The following is an 18,745-nucleotide window of genomic DNA, read 5'->3' as shown; positions in this document are numbered from 1 at the left end:
GACCTATACTGTACCCAGCACGAAGACGAGAGTAATGTGCAACTCAGGGATGCAGTTGCCTGTGTGCAGGACTGGGACTGGACATCTGCCTGAAAAGCCTGGGCCAGGAAAAGATCTTTGACCAAATATTGCACACCTACATGATGCATGTGTTCTCCAAAATGGAGTTTGAGGAGGGAATCTACAATTGTTCCAACTGCTCTACACAAACTTCAGTAGCACATAAATCAATGAGTGGAAACCAGAAAGCTTTCCAATCAAGTCTGGAGTCAGGTGGGGCTATCCTCTCTCCTATTTGTCTGTTGTATCAATCTTTTTGCAGTGTCCATCAGGATGGATGCAGGGGTTGGCAATTGCAGGCAGCAAGGACATGTAGATCAAAGCCCCCCAGTACATGGATAACTTCACCATCTTTTGCTTAGATCCATTGTCAGTGTGCAGACAGATGAGCATCTGTGACCAATTTGAACTGGCTTTGGGAGCCAAGCTAAACTGTGGCAAGAGCAAGGCCATGTTCTTTGGGCTGATCAATCCTTTGTCCCCTTCACCATCAGGCTAGACTACTGGGAGGAGCTCGTACCAGTGACACAACAAAAACTGGGCACACGGAAGTGATGCTACTCCTTCATTGCGGGCAAGAACCTGGTTATTAGGTGCGAGGCACTCTTGGTGTTGCTGTCTGTAGCGCAGCTCTGGCTCATTCCTCAATTCTATGCTGTGATGATCACCCAGACCATCTTCCATTTTACCTGGAGGACTATGTTCACAGGGGCACGACGTACAAACCTCTAGATAGGGAAGAAAAATGTACCAAACATTGTCCTCACCCTGATGGTCACCTTGTGTGCAGCAGCAAAACGCTCTGCATAGATCCACAGTATGCAAACACCAAGTATCATTACCTGCTGAGGTTCTACATATCCCCATTGTGGCGGCCTGGCAACATTGCCACAAAATGCAACAAGTAGCTGGACCATGCCAATACCACCTATCCTTCATGGAAAAAATTATGCAGCAAAACACCTTTAACCACAAGTCCATCAGGCAGCAAGCGGTCTGCATGTAACAGGAAAAGAGATGGTAGGTATGATCAGATGGATCCCTGAACAGACTGTCAAAGTCATTTGTCAGAATGCCTCATCAAGAAAACTGGCAAACAATCATCAAGATATACCTTGGCTAGTTGTGAGACAGGCACTCCCTGTCAAATCCTTCCTGCATGCCCGAAGTCCCACCCCTCTGCACAATGTTCTCCAAACAGCTGTGGTGGGGAAAAGACTGTTGCCCACCTCAGTCTGGAATGTGTCTTTACAAAGAAGGTTTGGAGAAATGCGCAATGGTTTTAAATCAATGTTTGCCCAAGCAGCTCCGTGACACAGGACTCGGTGCTCTATGGGCTGTTCCCAGGAATGCACACCACAACGAGCACTAACTGTGGTTGGGAGACCATCGATTCAGTGATGCTCCTTGGTCTGCCCAAAACTTGCTGATCTTCCAGTACAAAGCGTTGCAGACTGGCACAATCCAAGGTCCAGGATTACATGGTGGGGGATGTACGAAAGCTTGGGCAGTCACCACAATACTGCAATGGGGAAAGGTCACTGTCTAAGGCCTTTCAGCATAATACATTGGGAAACTGTGTAGAATCACTCACTGTATGCCTAACAAGGAACATATATTGTAAATATATAGACTACTGAAATTGTAATGAAGCACATCAAGAGTGGAACATGCTGTATGGAGACAAGTTGGATTGCATTGCACGTTCTATAATCTTCAATTTGAAGCATTTTGCCTTCAAGCTGTAAGACAGACATGGAATGTATATTGTGCATATCAAAAGTATTACAATTATACTGGGACGTCTGAGAGTGGAACATGCAGATTTGAATTTTACCGCACTGCAATTTTCAGGTTGAAATATTTTGTAACATAGAAACATAGAAAAGAACAAAACAGGCCCTTCGGCCCCACAAGTTGTGCCGAACATATCCCTACCTTCTAGGCTTACCTATAACCCTCCATCCTATTAAGTCCCATGTACTCATCCAGGAGTCTCTTAAAAGACCCTATTGAGTTTGCCTCCACCACCACTGACGGCAGCCGATTCCACTCGCCCACCACCCTCTGTGTGAAAAACTTCCCCCTAACATCTCCCCTGTACCTACCCCCCAGCACCTTAAACCCGTGTCCTCTCGTAGCAGCCATTTCCACCCTGGGAAAAAGCCTCTGAAAGTCCACCCGATCTATGCCTCTTAACATCTTATATACCTCTATTGGGTCTCCTCTCATCCTACGTCTCTCCAAGGAGAAAAGACCGAGCTCCCTCAACCTATCCTCATAAGGCATGCCACTCAATCCAGGCAACGTCCTTGTAAATCGCCTCTGCACCCTTTCAATCTTTTCCACATCCTTCCTGTAATGAGGCGACCAGAACTGAGCACAGTACTCCAAGTGGGGTCTGACGAGGGTCTTATATAGCTGCATCATTATCCCCGGACTCCTAAACTCAATCCCTTGATTGATAAAGGCCAGCACACCATACGCCTTCTTAACCGCCTCCTCCACCTGCGGGGCCAATTTTAGAGTCCTATGGACCCAGACCCCAAGGTCCTTCTGATCCTCTACAGTACTAAGAGTCTTTCCCTTTATATTGTACTCCTTCATCCCATTTGACCTGCCAAAATGGACCACTACGCATTTATCTGGGTTGAAGTCCATCTGCCACTTCTCCGCCCAGTCTTGCATCCTATCTATGTCCCTCTGTAACTTCTGACATCCCTCCAGACTATCCACAACCCCACCAACCTTCGTGTCGTCGGCAAACTTACCAACCCATCCCTCCACTTCCTCATCCAGGTCATTTCTGAAAATGACAAACAGCAAGGGTCCCCGAACAGATCCCTGGGGCACACCACTGATGACCGACCTCCATTTAGAAAAAGACCCATCTATACCCACTCTCTGCCTCCTTTGGGCAAGCCAGTTCTGGATGCACAGGACAGCAGCCCCTTGGATCCCATGCCCTCTCACTTTTTCGAGAAGCCTTGCATGGGGGACCTTATCGAACGCCTTGCTAAAATCCATATAAACCACATCTATCGCTTTCCCTTCGTCAATGTGTTTAGTCACATTTTCGAAGAACTCCACCATACTTTTACAAATTCTATGAATAAAGTATATTGTTGGAACAAGGCCACGTCATCTTGCCTTTTCAAGATCCGTGAGGCTTAAAGTCTTTTAAAAGCCTTCTCCAACTTGATTCGAACAGCTGAGTTTGCATGCAAGAAATTGGGCCTCTGGTTACAGCAGCCATCAGCCAACCTGTTGAACAGTTTTTAAGTTTGTACTTGAACTGTACACACTACACTGTGTATAGTTCTGGTCACCCTAATATAGAAAGGATAGTATTAAGCTAGATAGAGTGCAGAAAAGATTTACGAGGATGCTACCAGGACTTGATGCTTTAAGTTACAAGGAGAGGTTGGATAGACTGGGACTTTTTTCTCTGGAGCATAGGAGGCTTAGGGGTGATCTTAGAGAGGTCTATAAAATAATGAGGGGCATAGATAAGGTAGATAGTCAACATCTTTTCCCAAAGGTCGGGGAGTCTAAAACTAGAGGGCATGGGTTTAACGTGAGAAATACAAAAGGGTCCAGAGGGGTAACTTTTTCACTCAGAGGGTGGTGAGTGTCTGGACCAAACTGCCAAAGGCAGTAATAGAGGCGGGTACAATTTTGTCTTTTAAAAAGCGTTTAGACTGTTACATGGGTAAGATGAGTATAGAGGGGTATGGGCCAAACATGGGCAATTGGGACTAGCTTAGTGGTAAAAACTGGGCAGCATGGACAAGTAGGACCAAAGGGCCTGTTTCCATGCAGTACGACTATGACTTCAGAAGAAAATCTGCAGTTAACCTGGGTTTGACCCCAGCCATCTGAACTTCAATTCCAAAGTGGGAAAAGCTCCCTCCTTCACTGGACTCAAAAACACAGACTGCTAACTATTCTGTTTAGTTTCAATGTCTGTAGATGATTTGAGTGTCTTTAATTGTATTTTTCTTGGGTATGTATTGTGCAATTGACATAGCAATAGACCTCTCCAGGGTGTGCACGCAAATAAATAATACTCCCCTTAAATCCATGGAAGTATGCTTCCGGTAACTTTTAAATTGACAAGTTACATGGGCTTGGGAACACACATATTAGACTTTTCAAAAATAATCTACATTGATTACAGACAGAATTAGGAAATTGGGGGCTTCTGTTTATCTCTCTCCTCTATCCATAACAATATACTATTACCTGGAAACTTTAGATGAAGGCAGCTAATGCTTTGAGCATGAAATGAAATGCTTTTTGAGGAAGATACTGGGCTATAGTAATCTAAAAGGTAATGATGAAAATCAAGAAGCTTCGAGGAAATTGTAAACGAGTAGAATTATTTATACTCAGCATTACTTTTACAGCTTTTTACAGGAGGAACTTGACTGACAAAATGGCCCTCTGCCAATGCAGGCCGAGAGTGCTTTTCCAGTAGGCAGCAGGGGTTACCTGTAGTACAAGTGGATGTTGTGTGTGTCTTTACAACGGTGTCCATGACATTTTCCAGAGACTGACTCTTACAAAGGAACACCTTTAACTCACCGTGTCCATGCTGTCAGCTAAAGTCAGGGAGTGTTTCTAAAAAGAAATTGAAAAATAGGCTGGATAGACTGGAACTTTTTTTCTCTGGAGCATAGGAGGCTAAGAGGTGATCTTATAGAGGTCTATAAAATAATGAGGGGCATAGATCAGCTAGATAGTCAAGGTCTTTTCCCAAAGGTAGGGGAGTCTAAAACTAGAGGGCATAGGTTTAAGGTGAGAGCTACAAAAGGGTCCATACGGGCAATTTTTTTCACAGAGGGTAGTGAACAAGCTGCCAGAGGTAGTGGTAGAGGCTGGTACAGTTTTGTCTTTTAAAAAGCATTTAGACTGTTACGTGGGTAAGATGGGTATAGAGGGATATGGGCCAAACGCAGGCAACTGGGACTAGTTTAGGGGCTTAAAAAAAAAAAGAGGGCAGCATGATCAAGTTGGGCCAAAGGGCCTGTTTCCATGCTGCAAACATCTATGACTCAATAAAAATGTCATAAATTCAGATCAGGAAAGGAAACAATATCAAATTATAGGGAGATGCAAACATTAGTGAGCAGCTCTAAAGGGGGATTTTACCCAAATGTAGACTGGGCAGAAAAGAGCAAATGTTCCTGGATTGGGTTCAGGAAAGTTTAACAGCAGAGTGTGCCCAGTGTCACAAGAAAGCATGCATACTCAAATTCACTCTGCCAATCTTTATGTCATCAGCAAACTTAATAATCCTACCCCTCACTATGTTGTTTATATAAATGACAAATAATAGGGGACCCTGCGCAGACCCCTGTGGTACACCACTGGATACTGGCTTCTAGTCACTAAAGCAGCCTTCTATCTGTCATCACCCTCTGTCTCCTCAACTGAGCCAATGTTAAATCCACTGTCAAATTACCCTGCATCCAATGTGCATTTGCCTTCTTTATAAGTCTCCTACGTGGGACCTTGTCCAAGGCTTTGCTGAAATCCATATAAATTACATTAACTGCACTACCCTCATCTACACACATGGTCACCTCCTCAAAAGATTTAAAGCCACGCTGACTATACCTGAATAAAATTTAACCTATCTGCACGTACAGATAGGTTTTTTCCTTCAGAATTTTCTCCAATTTTTTTCCCCCTACCACTGACATGAGATTCACTGATCTTTAGTTCCCTGGCTTATCTCTATAACCCTTCTTAAATAGCATAACCACATGATAAGGGTAATGCAATCGATGTGGTGTTCATGGACTTTCAGAAGGCATTCGATACAATGCTACACAACAGACTGGTGAGAAAGACTATAACTCAAGCAGTAAAGGGGCAGTAGCGACATGGATACAAAATTGGCTGAATAATACAAAGCAGAGAGTAATGATCAATGGACATTGTTCAGTTACAAGAATAGTGTTCCCCAGGGTCGGTTTTAGGCACTTGCTTTTGACCTAGACCTTGATGTGCAGGGGCAATATCAAAGTTTGTAGACGACACAAAATTTGGAAGTATTGTAAACTGTGAAAGGACATAGGCAAGTTGGAGGAGTGAACAGATGGGTGGCAGATGATGTCCAACGCAGAGAAGTGGGATTTGTAAATGATTTGCAAAAGAAGCAAGCATGATGTGAGGAAAGGTTCGGGTCTGAAATGTGCTGCAGGCATGTTTAACCGAGGTGTTCAGAGGGCATTATCATTGAACACGTACAATGCAGAAGGCGGCCATTTGCACGGACTGTCGAAAAGAGCATCTTACCCAGGCCCACCATCCCCCATAGCCAGTACGGACACGATGGGCCGAATGGCCTCCTTCTGCACCATAACAATTCTGTTCCTGATTCAAATGCATGTTAAAATATCCCCGAGCTGGTCGGTGGCACCAGCCGTGATTTAAACACATTAAACACATGCTCAAGAGAAACAACAGCGGCTTTTGAAGCAGCAAATCCCAGGGAAGGTGCAGCGAGTCGTGTCGGCTCCGCTCCTGCCGCTCACTCACCGGATTCCCAGGCCCAAGTGTTTGAACATATGCGCCAGGGAGACATCCGTGGCCTCGAAAGGTTTCCTCTGCTCTCTGAACTGATGGGCCAGGCAGATCCTCCAGCCGAAGTGCGGAATCCCGGCTCCATCCGAGGGGCTGCCCGCGTATTGCTGCATCAGCTCAGCGCTCGGGGCCTCCCCGCTTCCCATCCCTATTCTTGTTCCTCGCCTCACACAGTCAGTCCAGCCGCCACACTCTCGCTGTCCGTCCGGCTCTCCTCTTCTGCTCCGCCCCATCTGTCCGTTCCTCCTTCCGTTCTGCCCCTCCCGACCTTCCGCCCCGCACTGGTCCGTCCCTCCTGTCCTTCCGCCCCGCACTGGTCCGTCTCTCCTGTCCTTCCGCCCCGCACTGGTCCGTCCCTCCTGTCCTTCCGCCCCGCACTTTTCCTGCACCCCACTGACCGTTTCGTTTGAATCCAGATCTGCGCATGCGTCCTATACGTAACGGTGAACAACAGAAGGGGAGGGCCCGCGCAGGGTATTGCGCAGGCGCACTGCCAAGTTGGTGTGAGGCGAGGTTGGGACCTGACTATTTCCATCAGTCAAATTCCTGGGTGCAGAGTAAGATGGGCTGAGTGGTCTCCTCGCCTGCTGTGACAGTTTAATAATTTAAGGAAGAAGGGCACAATTCTGAAAAAAAACCTGAAAATGTTGGCAAACACTTAGCAGCTCATTTGCAGAGAGAAAAAAACAAAGTTAGCATTTCAAATTAATGAGCTTTGTGTTGCCCTACTGAAGGAAATGGGACCTGCCTATATTAATGGACTAGTATTGGTTACACTGACCAATGTCACTAGGCAGAAATCAGTATCGCATGTGCCTCCTGCTGGGCGGCATGGTAACACGGTGGTTAGGGGCAGCATGGTAACACGGTGGTTAGGGGCAGCATGGTAACACGGTGGTTAGAGGCAGCATAGTAACACGGTGGTTAGGGGCGGCACAGTAGCACAGTGGTTAGCATTGCTGCTTCACAGCATCAGGGACCTAGATTCGATTCCTGGCTTGGGTCACTGTCTGCGTGGAGTTTGCACATTCTCCCTGTGTCTGCGTGGGTTTCATCCGGGTGCTCCGGTTTCCTCCCACATTCTGAAAGACGTGCTGGTTAGGTGCATTGACCCGAACAGGTGCCGAAATGTGGTGACTAGGGGAATTCCACAGTAACTTCATTGTAGTGTTAATGTAAGCCTTACTTGTCACTAATAAATTAACTTCTTTCTTCCTCAATCTGGTGAAGCCACAGATGGTCTTAACATTTGATTCAGTAAAACTGAAAGGAACTCAGAATAAAACTAATTCAAGACATTGTTTTAATAATGTAGGTGTGTCTTGCTGCTCCCTCTGGTTGGAGTAAGGAGAAGTGAAGTTGAGTGGTAGGCAGTGGGAAAAAAGAAGCGTGCAGGTGTAATGGATCAAAAGCAGCAGAAATTTATAACTTTTTGTTCAACAAGTGGTTAGGATTGGAATGCACTGTCAGATAGGGTGTTGGAAACAGATCGAACAATAACTTTCAGTAGGAAATGGGATAGAATAATAGAATAGAATTGATACAGTGCAGAAGGAGGCCATTTGGCCCATCAAGCCTACATTGACAAGAATCCCACCCAGGCACCATCCCCATAACTCCACGTATTCTGCTAATCACCCTGACACAAAGGGACAATTTAGCATGATAAATCCAACTAATCCGCACATCTTTGGAGAGTGGGAGGAAACCCACACAGCCATGGGGAGAACGTGCAAACACCACACAGTCACCCGAGGCTGGAATTGAACCCGGGTCTCTGGGCGCTATGGGCAGCAATGCTAACCACTGTGCCACCCTCAAATGATAGCTGCATACCTGAAAGATTGAAGGGACATTTGGAAAGAGATCGGGAGAGGGATTAGCTGGATTGCTCTTCAAAAGTGATGGTGCAGATAAACCCGATGCGCCAAAGAGCCTCCTGTACTGTACTTTTCTATGATTCTATATCAGAAAATCTAGAGGCTGGGTTGGTGCCTGCTTTGGAGTATATTAAAAAAGGAGGAAACATCCACTACAATATATCCTCTCCACCAGCCCAGAATACTTTGGACCAAGTCATTTCTGGATTTTGGAATTTTCAGGATTATAGAATGACCGTATAGTGTCTTAACGACTAATGTGTGAACCGGAAAACACCATCAATATAAAATTCACCAAAAGCATAAAACAGTGATAAAACATTATAAAGCAGCAATTAGAAATGTTTTACTCATCCGTATCTTCCATGTTTCCACTCCCAAAGTACTATAGTATAGTAATAGAAGTCTCACAACACCAGGTTAAAGTCCAACCGGTTTAGTTGGTAGCACGAGCTTTCGAAGTGCTGCTCCTTCATCAGGTGAGGAGCAGGAGAACGCCGGCATCTCCACATCATAATAAAGTAATGCCATTTTTTGCTTGGGCTCACTCAAAAGAAATCTGGACAAATGATCTTTCTGAGCATTGGATGTCCAGACTGGAAAGCTTATGGTGTAATTTATGATCGATTTATGTACAAAGTACCATAAGACAAACTGGTTTAATCTGTCATTCAAAAGATGCAACTTTGGAAAAGCAGCATTCCCCCAGTGCTGCCCTGGAGTGTCAATCTGGATTATGTATGTAAGAGGTAGAGTGGGTTTTGGAGCTACTTTGTCTGAGGAGAGAGTACCGATTACTGATTTTGCATGTCTAGTAAAAGATTAAACAAAGCAGAACAGGAATTAGAGCTGAGGTGATATAAGGTGATTTTGTGGTCAGATTTTCTGAATCATTGAGTTATAAATCACACCATTAAAGAAGTTATATTGCTATTGAATAATACAGGTGATCTTCAGAAAGTTTTTGATTAAGTCCCACATAAGAGGTTAGTTTCCAAAACTAAAATACATGGGAATGGATGTAATACATTGGCAAGGATTGAGAATTGGTTAGCATCCCGGAAATAGAGAGTTGGAATAAATGGGTCTTTTTCAAAGTGGCAGGGGACGAAGTAGAAAGGGTCGAGAGCTTTAGGTTTTTAGGTGTCCAGATCACCAACAATCAGTCCTGGTCCCCCCATGCCAACACTATAGTGAAAAAAGCCCACCAACGGGTCTACTTTCTCAGAAGATTAAGGAAATTAGACATGTCAGTTACGATTCTCACCGGCACGGTAGCACAAAGGTTAGCACTGCTGTTTCACAGCTCCAGGGACCTGGGTTTGATTCCCGGTTGGGTCACTGTCTGTGTGGAGTTTGCACATTCTCCTCGTGTCTCCAGGTGCTCCGGTTTCCTCCCACAGTCCAAAGATGTGCGAGTTAGGTTGATTGGCCATGCTAAAATTGCCCCTTAGTGTCCCTTTCCAGGTTAGAGGGATTAGCGGGTAAATATGTAGGGATATGGGGGTAGGGCCTGGGTGGGATTGTAGTCGGTGCAGACTCGATGGGCCAAATGGCCTCTTTCTGCACTGTAGGGTTTCTATGATTCTATGAGCTTATACAGATGCACCACAGAAAGCATTCTTTCTGATTGTACCACAGCTTGGTATGGCTCCTGCTCTGCCCAAGACCGCAAGAAACTACAGAAGGTCGTGAATGTAGCCCAATCCATCATGCAAACCAGCCTCCCATTCAGTGGCTCTGCTACACTTCCTGCTACCTTGGCAAAGCAGCCAGCATAATTAAGGAGCCCACGAACCCTGGACATTCTCTCTTCCACCTTCTTCCTTCGGGAAAAAGATACAAAAGTCTGAGGTCACGTACCAACCAACTCAAGAACATAATAGTGGGAAGTGTAGACATAGTCAATGGATGAGAGGCTAGTTTGCGTGATGGATTGGGCTACACTCACGACCTTTTGTAGTTCCTTGCGGTCTTGGACACAGCAGGAGCCAGACCAAGCTGTGATACAACCAGAAATAATGCTTTCTATGGTGCATCTGTAAAGGTTGGTGAGAGTCGTACCTGATATGCCAAAATGGTTTCCCATTATTATTTCCCCAGTTTCATTCTCTAAGGGGCCTGTATTCATTTGAGCCTCTCTCTTCCTTTTTATATATTTAAAGCTGTCACTGTCTATTTTTATATTACTTGCTTTTTACCCTCATAATTTATCTTCACCCTCTTTATATTTTGTCATATTTTGTTGGCTTTTAAAATGTTCCCAATCCTCTGGCTTACCTTAAATCTTGTCGCGTTGTATGTTTTTTCTCAGTTTAATACTGTCATCCTTAACTTCTATGGTTAACCAAAGTTGATTTATCCCTTTCCAGTGGTCCTTCTTCCTCATTGGATACAAGCCTTGTATGTCTTGGCATTGCAAGTGCACATCTAAATACTCCATAATGTTATGAGGTCTCTGCTTCGACCACCCTTTCAGGCAGTGAGTTCCAGACTTTCACTCCCTTCTAAACCTCCTGCCCTTAAATAGATTTTAAATCTATGCCCCCTGGTCATTGAACCCTCCACCAAGGGAAAAACTTGCTTCCTATCTACTCTATCTATGCCCCTCATAATTTCCTACATCTCAATCATGTCACCCCACTCAGTCTCCTCTGCTCCAAGGAAAACAACCCCAACCTATCCAATCTCTCTTCATAACTAAAACTCTCCAGCTCAGGGACCATCCTGGTAAATCTCCTCTGCACCCTTTCCAATGCTATCACATCCCTCCTGTAATATGGATTCCAGAACTGCACACAATACTCTAACTGTGGCCTAACCAACATTTTATAAGGTTCTAGCATAACCTCCCTGCCCTTAAACTCTATGCCTTGGCCAATAAAGACAAGCGTGCCATATGTCTTCTTAACCACTTTATTCACCTGTCCTGCTACCTTAAGGGACCGGTGTGCAGCACACCACGTTTTATTTTTGTCTTGCATTTTTGATGATGCCACAACTTGTTTACAGTACCACAGGGACCTTGGGGAGGTCCAATCCCTCAGGTTTGCAAGTAGGAAATATTTAGCAGGGCTATTGCTTCACCTATTCTGTTTGGCTTGATCGCTTCTCGGCCTTTTGGCTAAGATCAAGTGTAGTATGGAGAGGATGCTGCACTTGGTTGAGGTCATTGGGTTACATTGAAGCTTCATATGTTTCATATGAAGCAATTTTTAAAAGCGGCATCTCGTCCTTTTGGCTCAGATGCAAATGAGCCCAAGTCTTGGAGGAGGAACCTCCCCCTTCTCCAATCAGCTTGGCTCATGTAGATCGGGCCCAGGACAGGGTGGTTTGGTCGCTTGCCCTGTCTTGTCAGCCTGGATCTGAAATGCCTCAACTTGTTAAGACTCTGAATTGGATTTGATTGAATTGGAAAAGTATTTTTTAAAAATTTTTTAAAAATTCTGTTTGGCTTGATCATTTTACTGATTGGACAGAAGAATTATCTCACAGACACTTGCTAATGAATTTGAGTTGTGCAGGACTGCACTTGGAGACTTGTTGCATGATCTGACAAACTCAGGTACCAACCAATTATGCATGAATATAACATCCAGGACCACCAGGTGGTGCTGCAACAACAGCAATTATGTTGCATTGCTAACATTTTTTTTAAATTTCTCTCGGTGCAACGGATATGGTTCCGTGGCTGTTGGAAATTCTATGCCACTATACCCACATAATCATTCTTCTTGTGTAAACTTTATAATAAGTGTTGGCAGAAATTTCAACTGCAAAAGGGCATATCTTGAGCAAATTTACACATGCCTGCAATCAACCTTCTTGGGAAAATACTCAGGAAATGTTGATTGATGTTTTCTCTCTTCATTCCTGATTTTTCGTCTCTCTGACACTCATCGCAGCATCCAAACTTTTTTATTCATTCGTGGGACATGGGCATTGCTGGCTGGCCAGCATTCATTGCCCATCCCTAGTTGCCCTTGTTCAGAGGGCAGTTGAGAGTCAACCACATTGGTGTCACATGTAGGCCAGACCAGCTAAGGTTGGCAGATTTCCTTCCCTAAAGGACATTAGTGAACCAGATGGGTATGTCTGACATTCGACAATGGTTTCATGGTCATCAGTAGATTTTTAATTTCAGATATTTTTTAAATTGAATTCACATTCCACATCTGCCACGGTGGAATTCGAACCTGGGTCCCCAGAACATTAGCTTATTTCTGGATTAATAGTCTAGCGATAATACCACTAGGCCATCATCTCCCCGACTACCACCAAGCTGAGAAGCGCTTATAGACTGAGTCTCTGCCTGGGTCCTTCCTCCCCTCCACAACTCCACGGCATGGTGGCACAGTGGTTAGCACTGCTGTCTCACAGTGTCAGGGACCTAGGTTCAATTCCTGGCTTGTGTGACTGTCTGTGTGGAGTTTGCACATTCTCCCTGTGTCTGTGTGCATTTCCTCTGGATGCTCTGGTTTTCTCCCACAGTAAGAAGTCTCACAACACCAGGTTAAAGTCCAACAGGTTTATTTGGTAGCACAAGCCACAAGCTTTCGGAACGCTGCTCCTTCATCAGGTGAGTGGGAGTTCTGTTCACAAACAGGTCATATATATGCCCTGTTATATGCCCTGTTTGTGAACAGAACTCCCACTCACCTGATGAAGGAGCAGCGCTCTGAAAGCTTGTGGCTTGTGCTACCAAATAAACCTGTTGGACTTTAACCTGGTGTTGTGAGACTTCATACTGTGCTTACCCCAGTCCAACGCCAGCATCTCCACATCATTCCTCCCACAGTCCAAAGATGTGCAGGTTAGGTGGATTGGCCATGCTAAATTACTCTTTAGCGTCCCAAGATGGGTAGGTTAGCAGGATAAATATGTGGGGTTATGGGGATAGGATCTTTGTAAGATGCTCTGTCGGAAAACCGGTGCAGACTCGATGGGCCAAATAAATGGCCTACTTCTGCACTGTAGGGATTCTATGACTCACTGTGCCAGATAAGAGAGCTATCCTGAACCATTGAGAGCCAGTTTTAAAAAGATTTGTTAATCGGATGTGCGGGTCGCTGGATGTTGGTTAGTTTGACTTGTTCACTTGGATGCCTTGCTGAGGTGTACTGGGAGACCAATCAAATAAACAACATCTCTTTCACCAATGTCACAAACCTCAGTTATTTAGAGGCTGAAATTATGAATTTGAAGCCACTGGTAAAACATACACTGTACAGAGTACATTATCACCAGTGCAGTAGGTCAGAGTGAAAGGGGTGAGAGCAGGAGTGTGGGAAATGGAACAGACATAGTCAAGGACCCTTTCATCCATGGTGGCAAGGTATCCTTTGTTCATAGGGGAATTTCACAGTAACTTCATTGCAGTGTGAATGTAAGCCTTACTTGTGACTAATAAACAAACTTTAAACTTTAAATATCAGAAGCACATGTGTGGAAGATGGCATCATCGATGGAAAAGAAGAAAAAGGGAGAATGGAATATAGTTCTGACAGGACCTAGGATGAGAGGCAATATAATCAGTATAGCTGTGGGAATGAATAGGCTTACAGTAGAAATTGGAAGCCAGTCTGACCACAGTAATGAAGTTAGAGAAGTGGCATCTGTTTTCCACTTCCTCTGATTTATAATTTCAGCCCCAGGTTTAGTGGTATTAGTAAAAGTGATGTCGTTTCTTTGATTGGTCATTTACTGCTAGTAGATGTAAAGCAGATACGGGTGTTACGGCACTTGGTGATAGGCACTCACATCATAGAAGAATCGTAGAACCTCTACAGTGCAGAAGGAGACCATTCGGCCCATCGACAATCCCACCCAGGCCCCATCCCCGCAACCTCACGTATTTACCTTATTAGTCCCCTGATACTAAGGGAAAATTTAGCATGGCCAATCAACCTAAGTAAGAAGTCTCACAACACCAGGTTATAGTCCAACAGGTTTATTTGGTAGCACGAGCCACAAGCTTTCAGAGCGCTGCTCCTTCATCAGGTGAGTGGGAGTCCTGTTCACAAGCAGGGTATATAAAGACACAAACTCAATTTACAAAATAATAAAGAACAAAGAACTGTACAGCACAGGAAACAGGCCCTTCGGCCCTCCAAGCCTGTGTCGCTCCTTGGTCCAACTAGACCAATCGTTTGTATCCCTCCATTCCCAGGCTGCTCATGTGACTATCCAGGTAAGTCTTAAACGATGTCAGCGTGCCTGCCTCCACCACCCTACTTGGCTGTAATGGTTGGAATGCGAGTCTTTACAGGTAATCAAGTCTTAAAGGTACAGACAATGTGAGTGGAGAGAGGGTTAAGCACAGGTTAAAGAGATATATATTGTCTCCAGCCAGGACAGTTAGTGAGATTTTGCAATCAACCTAATCCACACATCTTTGGCTCCAGCTCTTCATTTTGTTAGTAATAGCAGAAGTCCTGATAGAGCACCAAACATCACTGAGAAAATATTTATAACAGATAATGTGCACAAACTGTACAAGTGTTATATCAACCCAGACATAACCAGTTCACAGAACAATGCCATTCATTGATGTTAAGGATACCTTTTTGGAAATGTTTACTGTGTATGTTTTGTTATATAACTTTGTTCAATTTATTGGCCAGCTATGAATATTTTGTGCCATAAAACTATTGCTTCTCACTAACAATTCTGTGCTTTTCTTGCTATGTGACTCAAGTCATGTAGTCCTAAGTGACACCAGTAAGTGAAATCTGAAATCCCTAAATTACAAGGGATTATCGCCTGTGGTCACTTCAAAGGTGACACACACTGTGCTCACAACATGGGGTCAATCCATAAATCTGACTTCCATTTTAACAGCCCACAAATAGTAATCCTCTAAATCTATCCTACGAGATAAGCACATGGTAACCGATAAGTTATTGTAGGAAAAATAGCAAAATTATTATCAAAGATCACAATTTTGTACACGGAACAAACTGACACAAGAGTGAGAGAACATTATGGAGGGACAGAATTGCTTTTATTTGTAATTTAGTCTGTGAGCATTGCTGGCAAGACTGACATTTATTGCCCATCCCAATTGCATTGAGCAAGCGGTGGTGAGCCACTTACAACTGAGTGGTTTGTTCAACCATTTAAGAGGTACATTTAACAGTCAACTATGTTGCTGTGGATCTGTAGTCATATGTAGGCCCTTGTAGAGTATTCGTGAATCAGATTTGTTTTTACGACAATCTGGTAGTTTCATTCTCATTAGTAATGAGGTTAGTGTTATATACAACAATTATTAATTAATTAAGTTTATAGTCATGTGGCAGTACAGAACTTGAGTATTGCTGAAAAAGGGGATGTGTTATCGAAGCTTTTTGTCCTGCGCTCATCAGGACAGATTGTAAGAAATTGCCAACAGTATATACTGCATGAGAAGAGAGTGTGGATTGGTTGGCAAGCGGGCTCTGATTGGTGGAGACATTGCCATTGAGAATGCAGCATGGAACCATTAACTGCCCAGTGTTGTTCAAATTCAAAGTGGGTATTTCACTTCTGATTAGTCAAGACATTGCCATGGGGAATGAACCAGGAATAGCTGTTACTCAAGATTTTGTTTAGTTGCAAAAGGCAGAATGTTGGACACGTTCTTTCTGACAGGGCTGTGTGGGTGAACATATATAACTTCTAGCATGCCAAAGTGAGCCACACTGCGAACCAGACTGAGATTGGGCAGAGTATCAAACAGGATCCCCAAAAGAGCTTTTGCACTGATGGGATTTCCCCAATCGATTGTACCCACCCCGGGATTCACATTACAGTGATTTAATGTGAATCCTGGCTTTAAAAGCCAGGATCCCAATTTGCACCTATTTAAATATGCATATCAGGACTTTACACCTGATAGTCCCCCCCACCTTATATTGTCCATCCATGCCAGTGTGAGGACACGCAACACAAGGTAATTAATATAGAATGCAAATATCACCAATGGAGTCTAAGCTCGCCTGTGAGGCCGGCTGCTGAGCTCAAGTGGCGCCATTGCGCAGGCACCCCAATCTCCCAGTGTACTGTGCAATGCCGGACTAGCACTGCCCAAGGGACACTGTCTGGCCCTTTCCCCGACTACCAGGGGTCTCAATGCCCTTTGGGCCACACTGACAAGGCCATCACATCTGGCCCCATTAGTGGGGACCATCTGTGATCTTCACCAGTGCGGACTTTGAATAGCGAGGGGGCTATGGTAAGTGAACCAGGACAATAATGTCTGGGTCTCATTAATGACGTAAGCATGTCATTAACATTTAAATCAGCCTCGCGCCCTCCTTGGGCGCGAGGCTGATTTCGCCTACAGAGTGGGGCCGGCAGGATCATGAGAGGTGATAAATTGAGCACGAACCCAATTTTTTGCCTCTTGCCCTATCTTACTAGCTCACCACACCCATCAACTGGCATGGCGGGCCAATAAGATCCCGCCCACAATCTGTGATTGGGGGAGCAGCTCTGTCTTTCCTGACAGATGTTGAGAGGGGGGTACAACTGCTTTTCTTTGGGCAGCTTTGTAGTCGGCTATCTTCTAAGAAAAAATAGAGCTGATAGTTTAACTGACAGTTGCTCTCTTGCTCCCTGTGGTAACTGCTGCCTCTGGCCTTCAAGCAGTTTCATGGGTTTCTGACCGACTTTCAGTTGTGATTTTGTTTTTTTTCCCAAATGTTGTCACCCCAGACAAACCCGGTTTGCCTAGTGGCTGCACTGGCCCTAGAGTGGGCATGGGAAGTGCATGGGGGGAGGGGGGGGGGGGTGCGGTTTGCTGGGGGTCTCTTTTGGAGTGTGGCGACTAGGGGAATTTCACAATAACTTTATTGCAGTGTTAATGTAAGCCTTACTTGTGACTAATAAATAAATAAACTTACTTTATGACCGGGATAGAGATCACAGAGGCTGGTCTTTTGCACAGCCCACCTCCACATCAGGCAGTCCCTGTGACTGCCTCTGAACTTGCTCTGAGGGCAGTGGGTTTGACACCAGTTAGCACCCGCCCCACCCCCCTCCCTCCAGAATGAAGATCAGACAAAGAAACATAGAAAGTAGGTGCAGGAGTAGGCCATTTGGCCCGTCGAGCCTGCACGACCATTCAATATGATCATGTATCCCATTCCTGTTTTGGGGACACTATCTCCTGAGTCAGGAATGCAGAGCTGGGAATTTTTGCCAACTCTGCAGTCCCAACATGGGAGTGAAAATTCAAGCCTAACATTTAAATTAGACCTAAACTTACCATATATCAGCTAGTGCCATAAAAAGGGCATGTCCTTGTCTTCTGACAGCTCTATTTCACTGTGATGGAGTTCCTCGAGGGACACTATGCTACATATTTCTATGACAGCTGGGTTCAAAAGATCCTGATAGAAATGCACAGCAGCATCAAGTCTGGGGAATTGACGAGCATAATGGCAATCTGACAATTATTTTTGCTGCTCAGAAGACCTGGGCCACAGTCACACACCAGATTTAAAATGCTGGATACATTGTTAGAAAGGGAATTGCCAACGTAGTATTCTAGAGCAGCTGTGTATCGCGGCAATGGGATTTTCACTCTTTCAAGTAGGGCTTACATTGTGATTTTATTTTGATTGCCACAGTCAGTAAAGCAGCGTGAAGTAAACAAGAAAACTGCTTTTGGAATTAGTCTTGCCAGTGGGATGCCAGAAAATCCAAACGTTGCAAAATAAACAAGGGCTTTACAAGCACTTCACAACAAACCAGTACAGTCAACCCTTTTTTCCAGAATATTTTTAATTAACCAATGAATCCGCTGTCACACACTGGCTCACCCATTCTTGAAAGTTGTTTTTTAGTGTTTCTGTTTTATAGACAGGAAGATGTTAGAAAGCTGGTTATAGTGAGATAAAGCGCACACATTTGGCATTTGTATTTTTCTGAAGTTGCTTCAGTAGGTGCGAGAACCTACTCCCCAAGGAGCTGTGAAGCCACTGATCAATGTTTTGCGCAAATAACTTTGCACCTTCTACTCTCCCCTCCCACCCACCCACCCAGTAACCCACACACGTCAAACAGGAGGCTTGAACTTGAAAGAACCAAATGCAGCGTTTTTCGACTTGCAAGTTTGGTGAAAGCTGAGACTGAGGCCAAAACTCCACAGACTAAATTAAACCATCTTGAGAGTAAATATCTATGTTTGTTGTCGACGTCCTTGAAAATGTTCCACATTTACAGTT

At 44.6% G+C, this 18,745-nt stretch overlaps 1 protein-coding gene and 1 pseudogene across 1 annotated transcript in view; one reads left to right on the top strand and one right to left on the bottom strand.

Annotated features, from left to right (window-relative positions):
• gba2 (glucosidase, beta (bile acid) 2) overlaps positions 1 to 6,907 on the bottom strand; it is a 67,979-nt gene extending 61,072 nt beyond the window's left edge. Inside the window, exon 1 of the mRNA XM_078221941.1 lies at positions 6,610 to 6,907. Coding sequence (XP_078078067.1) covers positions 6,610 to 6,887 — 278 coding nt within the window. The 5' untranslated portion in view covers positions 6,888 to 6,907. The remainder of the gene's footprint in view (positions 1 to 6,609) is intronic.
• A 4,731-nt stretch (positions 6,908 to 11,638) lies between these two features.
• LOC144501684 (U2 spliceosomal RNA) lies at positions 11,639 to 11,843 on the top strand (annotated as a pseudogene).
• Positions 11,844 to 18,745: the final 6,902 nt, after the last annotated feature.

This window comes from Mustelus asterias, chromosome 1, assembly GCF_964213995.1.
Source record: "Mustelus asterias chromosome 1, sMusAst1.hap1.1, whole genome shotgun sequence".
Classification (NCBI taxonomy): domain Eukaryota; kingdom Metazoa; phylum Chordata; class Chondrichthyes; order Carcharhiniformes; family Triakidae; genus Mustelus; species Mustelus asterias.
The sequence above is the reverse complement of the archived record's forward strand: the minus strand, read 5'-3'. Positions and strand labels throughout refer to the sequence as shown.